At 59.0% G+C, this 9,438-nt stretch overlaps 2 protein-coding genes across 3 annotated transcripts; one reads left to right on the top strand and one right to left on the bottom strand.

The window, feature by feature from the left end:
• Positions 1–505: 505 nt before the first annotated feature.
• On the bottom strand, positions 506–4,975 carry LOC129023912 (uncharacterized protein CXorf49-like). Of its 2 annotated transcripts, XM_054470816.1 has the most exons (6): positions 3,077–4,975; positions 2,334–2,490; positions 1,717–1,793; positions 1,387–1,432; positions 792–833; positions 506–686 (listed from the first exon to the last, which is right to left on the bottom strand). In XM_054470816.1, the coding sequence occupies exons 1-5, from the start codon at positions 4,289–4,291 to the stop codon at positions 793–795; spliced, it is 1,536 nt and encodes a 511-aa protein (XP_054326791.1). In that variant the 5' UTR covers positions 4,292–4,975; the 3' UTR covers positions 506–686; position 792. The 2 variants fall into 2 exon arrangements, 1 of the variants encoding a protein (XP_054326791.1); XR_008496971.1 differs by having other exon boundaries at positions 509–686; positions 792–1,432; positions 3,077–4,605.
• Positions 4,976–5,110: 135 nt separating this feature from the next.
• LOC129023913 (uncharacterized protein CXorf49-like) lies at positions 5,111–9,049 on the top strand. The gene is made up of 6 exons (XM_054470817.2): positions 5,111–6,557; positions 7,090–7,234; positions 7,778–7,854; positions 8,134–8,179; positions 8,731–8,772; positions 8,879–9,049. The coding sequence occupies exons 1-5, from the start codon at positions 5,328–5,330 to the stop codon at positions 8,769–8,771; spliced, it is 1,539 nt and encodes a 512-aa protein (XP_054326792.1). The 5' UTR covers positions 5,111–5,327; the 3' UTR covers position 8,772; positions 8,879–9,049.
• The last annotated feature ends 389 nt before the right edge of the window (positions 9,050–9,438 follow it).

The raw sequence follows: 9,438 nt of genomic DNA on the forward strand, positions 1-9,438 counted from the left end.
GGACTGGGCTCCACTGTGTTCCTCAACAGCACGGAAATAATCATGCAAGAAAGGCCACCCACAGGAAGCCACTGGGAGGGCAAAGATGCTCACAATGGAAAGGACGGTGACAGGGCAGAACTGGGACAGTGAACCGCAAAAGGAAAGGTGAGAGAGACAGGGGTTCTAGGAGTCCATCAGTTCCTGCTGAAGGAGGGAGAATAGCACTGAAGAAGGGGACCTGTGATACCCCAAAGTAAGAGGAGAAGAGGAGGGACCATGAGCAGGGCGTGTAGGAGAAAGGCAGGAAATGCTGCTGTGGCCGGGCAGGGCCCCCAAAGCATCTAGACCCAGGGCACTATGGTGAGCCTGAGTGCAGGGCTGCTGCTCAGAGGTGGGCCCAGGCGCCCTGCAGGGAGAGGGCCCACCACAGAGCGCCAGGGGAACTGTTCTTCCAGTGCCAGGGAACAGAGCAACACCCGGCACACCCCAACACTCCCAACAATTGCAGAGAGGGCAGACCACAGACCACAGAATATGAGAACGACTTTATTTCAAACTGCTTTAAACTGCGTTGGGAAGGGGGCAAATGCAGCAGAAGAGAAGAAGCCCTGGCTGAAGAGGATATGGAGGGAACCCGCTTGGCTGCAGCTCCGGAGCTCCAAAGGTGGCAGCTGCTCATCTTGTAGGAACATGCTGGTTCCAACCTGTGAAACAGAGCAGCTCAGGGACGGGTCCCCAGCCAGGGCCAGCCCACAGCCCTCCTAAGCTACCGGGACTGTGGGAAGGGGCATGGTGTGTGCAACACTCACTTCAAAGGTCCTGGAACTTGTCAGTGAAGGACTGCATGGCCGCTGAAACAGAGAGGCAGAACCAGGCACTCTAGACGCAGGGAAACAGAAACCCACCCCCTGCCCCCGTGGGGAACCACCTAGCCCTGCAACCAGAAACCCCACCAGCCCTGGGACTGACTCATCCACCCGTCACCTGAATTAAATGTGGAAATGCCTTCTAAGCCGGAAAGTGGTTCTCAGGTGCTGGGGCATCCCAGAACCATTCAGAATGTGTTTCAAAGACAGATAAGCCAGCCAGCAAGCAAACACCATACAAGCCCTACCAGGCAGCAGTTAAAGGGAAAACACATGAGGTATCTCCAACCGTTGTAAGAGAAGGAGAGTTCTGGGACTCATGGACCAAATGTACACAGTGTTCAGACGACACGTTGCTGTCTGTGCACACCCCTAGCTGGAAAGGCACAGAAGGCTCCAGGGCCAGGCCTCCTTGGTTCTCTTCCCCAAAGGAAAGTCAGTCCCAGTGATGCTGCCTGTACCTACAGTCCACCCTGCCCCCGGCACCTGCAGAAAGACACCGCTGTCCATCCCTGCCCCAGCCAGGGCTCCCTCATACCTAGTTGGTCTCTAAGGTCCTCAATTTCCCTCTGCAGCCAGATGCACTAGTCCAGGAGACACCAGAGGAAGAGAAATGGTTAGTCAATTCTGGCCTGCTCTGTCCCCGGCCTCCCTCTCTCCCCCAGCCCTTACAGCCCCCATAGCCTGCAGCCCAGTGGTGAGGTGGGTTGGCACAAAACCCTCAATGGAAAGGAGGCACCCTCTCTCCCTGGGGTGCAGAAGGTGGAGGCGGCGGGGGTCGGGGGGGATGCAGCTATCAGTTTAACCTAGACACAGATCCCACCATCTAGTGTGGACCTGGATTTCTAGGAGCCACACAAAACATTACCCGAGGACAGCCCTGGGCTCCCAGGGGCTGCTGCTGCCTTTCCAGTCTTGGGGGATGGACAGGTGGCTGCTGGTCACCTGAAAGAGAACACAAAATCCAGCTTCCAAGCCTCCCAGTGAGGTGGAAAAGGCCTAGAAGGGTCTAAAGTGAGGCACCATCACCCTCTGCTGGCAACACGTTGCCCCTGCTCTGTCCAGCATCTCCAACCCTCCCTCTGGGACTGTCTTCCCTGTTCCCCAGTGTGAGCCCATCTGCACCTGTGGCCCCCTAGCGTTGTGACTCCGGGTTGGACGCCAGCAGCGGGGCAGCCACAGCCAGGCCCTGGGAGGGCCAGTGTGGTTGAGCAGGACTTAACAGAAAAGGGCTCAGTACCGCCGAAAGTCTTCCAGAGTTGGAGTTTGGGGCACTGCTCCAAATCGCCCCCCACCACACAAACCCCACTCAGAGAGGACGATGTGGCTTAAAGCCAGCCCTGTTGACACCCCATTTCCCATGGGATACCTGCCTGGGTGGGCACGGAAGCTTGGGAACAAGGTTGAGCCCCCAGAAGCAAGAAAGCCAGAGGTTTCCCTCCCGACCCCTCTCCCCTCCACCCATATTAAACCCGCAAGACTCACCGGAGGGTGCATGGCGTCTGGGTATGAGGCCTCCCAGGCTGTAGGCAGAGGGCTCTGAAGTCCCCGGAACTTGGGGAGCTCTGATGTTGGGGTCGCTACTGCTGAATTCTCCACGATGCATGGATAGGCGAGGCAGTCCTGGCCTGTGTGTGGGAAGCTAAAACAGAAATTTCTGAGTCGGGCTGGCGGTGGGGGCAGGCAGTGAGTACATATGGGAAGGGGTTGTGGTAAGATGGAGACTCCAGAGCCTAATCTCATTAGCACTTTCTCCCTCAGTCAGCCCCAGGCCAGGAGGCAGAGCCCAGCCGGGGAAAACACTGGGGGTAGTGAGATAGCCTGGGCCCCCTTCCAGGTGGCTCGGGCAACAGCTAAGTAAGGAGGAGTCGGGAAGTTGATGAGCCTAGATGCCCCAGATTTGTGGGCCACACTTTAAGGGATCACCCCAACCTAACCAGCTGCCAGCCCTGCCTTCCATCCCAGCTCCTCTCTGGGGGAGGAGGCAGGACCCCTGCAGAGTGTCCGGAGGTATGCCCGTCACACACCAAATACTCCCTTTAACGTGTGCCCCTACAACGAAGACCCTGATTGGGCATTCTAGTGTCCCTGGCCTCCCGATAACAACCCTTGAGCAAGGGACATAGGGGGCATGGCTAAACAGGTGTGTGCTGGAAGAGAGGAGGCTGGGGGGAGACAGAGGAGGAGGAGGATGAAGAGGGAGAGGAGGGTGAGAAGGGCCTACTTACTTGGGCCCTGGGGACCTCATCTCTATTTGGGTCATTATCTTCTCTGGCCGCAGCCTGGGACTCCCTGGTCTTCCTTCCTGCTGGTTTCTTCCCAGGGCTGCTGTGCTTAGGCTTTTGGGGTTTCTTGGACATCCCCTGCGGCCGCACACCAGGCAATGGCTGGGAGGTGGCCGGCCCTGGGGGAGCGGCTGAGAGTCTCTCTCCACAGGCAGGAAAGGGTCTCCATAGGGCCAGTTGAGAGGCACCCCCTACAGACTTCTCCTGGGCCATCTTCCTCCTCGAAGGGCCCCGGGGCAGGGCCCCTGCAGTGGCAGCTTCTGAGCAGCTGGGCCTGGCCTCCACCTTTCCTAAGGCCCTGCTCAGCATTTTCTTCCCGGGAGAGTCCTCCAGCTCTCCCACAGCCGGCCTCTCCACGACTGGAGTGAGTACGCAGGGAGCAGAGGTCAGGAAACGGCCTGGCACGGGCAAGTAACTCTCCTTACAGTGGAAGCTTGAGTGTCTGGATGTGTCTGCTGGCTTCTTGTGGCTGCCGAACTTGGCTTGGCTTCCTTCTTTGTGGCGAATGCCCACCCTCATCAGTGGTAAGTCACTGGTCTCATCGGAGGAATCAGAGTCGTGGGTAGACATCCCGGTGGGGCCTTTTACAGAGGGCTGCTGGGGGTCCACGCGGACGCTCCATCTGCTCTTCGAGCCCCTTTCTGGGTTCTTCCAGGCCCGGCCTGGTCCAGGAACACTGAGGTGGAGAGGGCCGGCAGAGGCCTGCTGCCATTCTCCAGGGCTGGGGCTCAGCGCGCCTCTCCCACTGGCACCGACCTCCAGGTCCACCCAGTTTTCAGTGGACCCTTCAGTAGCGGCACCTTCAGGGAACGGGTGTCCCTGGATGCTGGACGGTGGCACGATGGCGGCTGGCTCATCAATCAGGTAGGACGAGTAGTCCACACCGTCCCCTTGGTCGTCGACCGGGGTGTCAGGCCGGCCTTCCTGTCCCCAGAGCACCACCCTTCCCTGCTCTATCAATTCGCTCTCAGACTCGAAGCTGAATCCCTCGGGATCTGTGAACCTGCTCTCGCCCTTACTGCTGTGCGGTGCCCCCAAATCGAGGCCTCGGCTGTGGCCCTGTGGGGCTCCGGGGCTGACTGTGCAGGTGCCAGCCTGCTCGCCACCCTCCAGGTCGAAACCGGCCCCCCAAACGGACACCTTATCGCGGGAGCTCATGGCGCCAGTTCAGGCACCCTGGCCTATGGGGAGACGGTCGAGCTCAACCAAGCCCAGCCAAGCAGGCCACGGGACAGGAACAACGAGGCCTTCAGGACACCGCCGCCCTCACGGCAGGCGGAAGTACCGTGTTCCCGACAGCGTGTGGCTTCCGCGCGCCTTTGACACCCGTGTTGAGCCTTCTCATTGGTCCCCCCTCCACCAACCAGCGCCCCCTTTGTTTGCTGAAGCCCCTGGGCTTTAACCAATAGGGACACAGGCTCTTGGTTTGTCCCAATGCCAGTCATTTGACTGGATGGATGCGCTCTGGTCGGGTCTTGGGGCCAGGGTGCACTGGAGCTCTCGATCCACTTCTTTCTTGCTGTCTTGCTCCCTCTGGCTGGGCACCTACTTTTTAATGATAGCTCCCCTGTGTGCCAGGTGCTTCTCATGCATCAGGACATTTATTCTCCCAAGCTGATGAGCTGGGGGCAGCTCTCCCCTTGACTTCCGCCTTACAATGGGACACTGGGGCTCAGAGACGTGGCTGTCATTGGAAAGTAGGTGCCTGGCCAGAGGCAGCAGGACAGGAAGAAAGAGGTGGATGGAGAGCTCCAGTGGGCCCTGGCCCCAAGACCCGACCCAAGTACACCCACCCAGCCAAACCACGGGCGTCCGGGCAATCCAAGAGCCTGCCTCCCAATTGGGTAAAGCCCAGAAGCCTCGCCCAACAAGGGATGCGCTGATTGGCGATGGGCAGACCAATGAGAAGGCATGGAACAATGAGAAGGCAGGACGCAGGCATTGAGGGAGCCCGGAAGCCACGCGCTGTCAGTGACATCTCGTGAGCAGACTGTGGTGAGGGTGGCGGTGTCCCAAAGGCCTTGCTGTTCCTGTGGTCCCAGAGCACCACCCTTCCCTGCTGTATCAATTCGCTCTCAGGCTCGAAGCTGAGAGTGGCCCCCTCGGCTGGGCTTGGCTGGGCTCGGCTCTTTTCTCCCACTGTTACCAGGACGACAGTCTCCCCACAGCCCGGCTGTCGGGACTGGCGGGCGCCATGAGCTCCACCGATGAAGTGTCTGTTTGCGGGGCTGGTTTAGGCCCCGAGGGTGGCGAGCAGGCTGGCGCCCACACCGCCAGCCTGGGAGCCCCACGGGGCCACGGCCACGGCCGAGGCCTCGATTTGCGGGGGCAGCGCAGTGGCGAGGGCAAGGGTGAGAGCGGGTTCACAGATCCTGAGAGCTTCAGCTTCGAGCCTGAGAGCGAATTGATAGAGCAGGGAAGGGTGGTGCTCTGGGGCCAGGAAGGCCGGCCTGGCACCCCGGTTGACAACCAAGGGGGTGGTGTGGACTACTCTTTCTACCTGGCTGATGAGCCAGCCACCATCATGCCGCCGTCCAGCGTCCAGGGACACCTGTCCCCAGAAGGCGCCGCTGCCGAAGGGTCCACTGACATCTGGGCGGACCTGGAGGTCGGTCCCAGTTGGAGAGGCGCGCTGAGCCCCAGCCCTGGAGAATGGCAGCAGGCCTCCGCCGGCCCTCTCCACCTCAGTGTTCCTGGGCCAGGACCGGCCTGGGAGAACCCAGAAAGGGGCTCGAAGAGCAGATTGAGCGTCCAAGTGGATCCCCAGCAGCCCTCCGCGGAAGGCCCCGCCGGGCTGAATACTGACGACTCTGATTCCGCAGATGAGAGCAGCGACTTACCGGTGATTAGGGTGATCATTAGCACCAAAGAAGGAAGCCAGGCCAAGCCCGGAAGCCCCAAGAAGCCAGCAGACACTTGCAGACGCCCCAGTTTCCACCGCAGGGAGAGTTACCTTCAGGTTCAGGGACCTCTCCTGACCTCTCCTCCCCGCAGACTCACCCCAGTCGTGGAGAGGCCGGCTGTGGGAGAGCTGGACGCGCCTTCCTTGAAGAAAATGCAGAGCATGGTGTGGGGAAAGAGGGGGGTCAGGCCCAGCTGCTCAGGAGTTGCCGTTAGAGGGCCCCTACCCCGGGGCACTCTGGGAAGGAAGGTGGCCCAGGAGAAGAACTCCCTAGAGGGTGCGCCAAAACTGGCCCTGCAGGGAGCCTTTCCTGCCTGGGGGCAGAGACTTTCAGCAGTTCCACCTGATCCGGCCAGCTTCCCGCCAGTGTCTGGTGTGGGGCTCCTGGGGAAGTCCGTGAGACCCAAGGAGCCCAAGCACAGCAGCCCTGGGAAGAAACCTGCAGGAAGGAAGACCTGGGAGTCCCAGGCTGCGGCCAGAGAAGATAATGACCCAAATAGAGATGAGGTCCCAAGGGCCCAAGTGAGTAGGTTCTCTTCGCGCACTCCTCCTTCTCCTCCTTGCTCTCCTCCTCCTCTTTCTCCTCTGTCTCCCCCCCACCCACCTCTCTTCCAGCACCCACCTCTTTGCCCATGCCCTCTCTATCCCTTGCTCACAGGCTGTCATCGGGAGCCCAGGGACACTAGGATGCCCGATTGGGGTCCTCCTCTTAGGAGCACACATTAAAGGGAGCACTTGGTGTGTGCCAGGCCTGGCTCTGGACACTCTGCGGTTGTCCTGCCTCCTCCCTGAGGGAGGAGCTGGGATGGAAGGCAGGGCTGGCAGCTGGTTTGGATCAGGGCACAAAGCTTGGGCGTCTAGACTCATCAACTTCCCAATTCCTCCTTCCCTAGCTGTTAAGCAAGCCCTCCTGTCTTGGGGCGGACTGAGGGAGAAAGTGTTAATGAGATTAGTCTGGAGTCTCCACCTTAACACAACCCCTTCTCATGTGTACTCACCACCCATCCCCACTGCCAGCCTGACTCAGAAATTTCTGTTTTAACTTCCCACACAGAAGCCAGAGCTAATTTCCCTGTCTGTGCGTCGTGGAGAATACAGCAGTGGCGATCCCAACATCAGAGCTCCCCAAGTATTAGGAACCTCACAGCCCTCGGCCTTTACCTTGAGACGCCTGGTGCCCAGATGCCATGCACCCTCCGGTGAGTCTTGCGGGTTTGTTTGGGGTGTAGGGGAGAGGGGTCGGGAGGGAAACCTCTGGCTCTGTCGCTTCTGGGGGCTTAGCTGTGCTCCCAGGCTTCCCTGCCCACCCAGGTAGCTGTCCCACAGGAAATGGGGTGTCGACGGGGCTGGCTTTAAGCCACATTGTCCTCTCTGAGTGGGGTGTGTGTGGTGGGGGATGATTTGGAGCAGTGCCCCGCACTCCAACTCTGGAAGGAGACTTTCGGTGGTACTGAGCCCTTTTCTGTTAAGTCCTGCTCAGCCACACTGGCCCTCCCAGGGCCTGGCTGTGGCTGCCGCACTGCTGGAGTCCAACCCGGAGTCACAACGCTAGGGGGCCACAGGTGCAGATGGGCTCACACTGGGGAACAGGGAAGACAGTCCCAGAGGGAGGGTTGGAGATGCTGGACAGAGCAGGGGCAACATGTTGCCAGCAGAGGGTGATGGTGCCTCACTTTAGACCCTTCTAGGCCTTTTCCACCTCACTGGGAGGCTTGGAAGCTGGATTTTGTGTTCTTTTTCAGGTAACCAGCAGCCGCCTGTCCATCCCCCAAGACCGGAAAGGCAGCAGCAGCCCCCGGGAGCCCAGGGCTGTCCGCGGGTAATGCTTCGTGTGGCTCCTAGAAATAGAGGTCCACACTAGATGGTGGGATCCATGTTCAGGTTAAACTGATTTCGGTGTCTCCCCAGTCCCCTCTGCCTCCCATACCCCATGCAGAGTGAGTGGCTCCTTTCCATTGAGGGTTTTGTGCCAATCCATCTCACCACTGGGCTGCAGGCTATGGGGGCTGTAAAGGCTGTAAGGGAGAGAGGGAGAACGGGGAGAAAGGAAGCCAGAACTGACTAACCATTTCTTTTCCACCGGTGTCTCCTGGGCTAGTGCATCTTGCTGCAGATGGAAATTGAAGACCTTAGAGACCAACTAGGTATGATGGAGCACTGGCTGGGGCAGGGATGGACAGCGGTGTCGTTCTGCAGGTGCCGGGGGTGGGGGTGGACTGTAGGTACAGGCAGCATCACTGGGACTGACTTTCCTTTGGGGAAGAGAACCAAGGAGGCCTGGCCCTGGAGCCTTCTGTGCTTTTCCAGCTAGGGGTGTGCACAGACAGCAATGTGTCGTCTGAACTCCGTGTACACTTTGTCCACAAGTCCCAGAGATCTTCTCTTAGGATGGTTAGAGATACCTTATGTGTTTTCCTTTAACTGCTGCCTGGTACTGCTTGTATGGTTTTTGCTTGATGGCTGGCTTATCTGCCTTTGAAACACGTTCTGAACGGTTCTGGGATGGCCCAACACCTGAGAACCACTTTCCCACTTAGAAGGCATTTCCACATTTAGTTCAGGTGACGGGTGGATAAGTCAGTCCCAGGGCTGGTGGGGTTTCTGGTTGCAGGGCTAGGTGGTTCTTCACGGGGGTAGGGGTTGGGTTTCTGTTCTCCCTGGGTCTAGAGTGCCTGGTTCTGCCTCTCTGTTTCAGCGGCCATGCAGTTCCTCGCTGACAAGTTCCAGGACCTTTGAAGTGAGTATTGCATACACCATGCCCCTTCCCACAGTCCCGGTAGCTTAGGAGGGCTGTGGGCTGGCCCTGGCTGGGGACCCGTCCCTGAGCCTGCTCTGTTTCACAGGTTGGAGCCAGCATCTTCCTACAGGATGAGCAGCTGCTACCTTTGGAGCTCCGGAGCTGCAGCCAAGCGGGTTCCCTCCATATCCTCTTCAGCCAGGGCTTCTACTCTTCCGCTGCATTTGCCCCCTTCGCAACGCAGTTCAAAGCAGTTTGAAATAAAGTTGTTCTCATATTCTGTGGTCTGTAGTCTGCCCTCTCTCGATTGTTGGGAGTGTTGGGGGGTGCGGGGTGTTTCTGTGTTCCCTGGCGCTTGAAGATCGCTCTGTGGTGGGCCCTCTCCCTGTAGGGCACCTGGGCCGGCCTCTGAGCAGCAGCCCTGCAGTCACCATAGTGCCCTGGGTCTAGGTGCTGTGGGGGCCCTGCCCTGCCACAGGAGCATTTTCTGCCTTTTCCCAACACATCCTGCTCATGTTCTCTCCTCTTCTCATCCTACTTTGGGGTCTCATAGGTACCGTTGTTCAGCGCTACTCTCCCTCACCTTCAGGAGGAACTGAGTGCCTCCTTTCAGAACCCCAGTCTCTCTTGCCTTTCCTCCTGTGGTTCACTTTCACAGTTCTGCCA

Source organism: Pongo pygmaeus, chromosome X, assembly GCF_028885625.2.
Source record: "Pongo pygmaeus isolate AG05252 chromosome X, NHGRI_mPonPyg2-v2.0_pri, whole genome shotgun sequence".
NCBI lineage: Eukaryota > Metazoa > Chordata > Mammalia > Primates > Hominidae > Pongo > Pongo pygmaeus.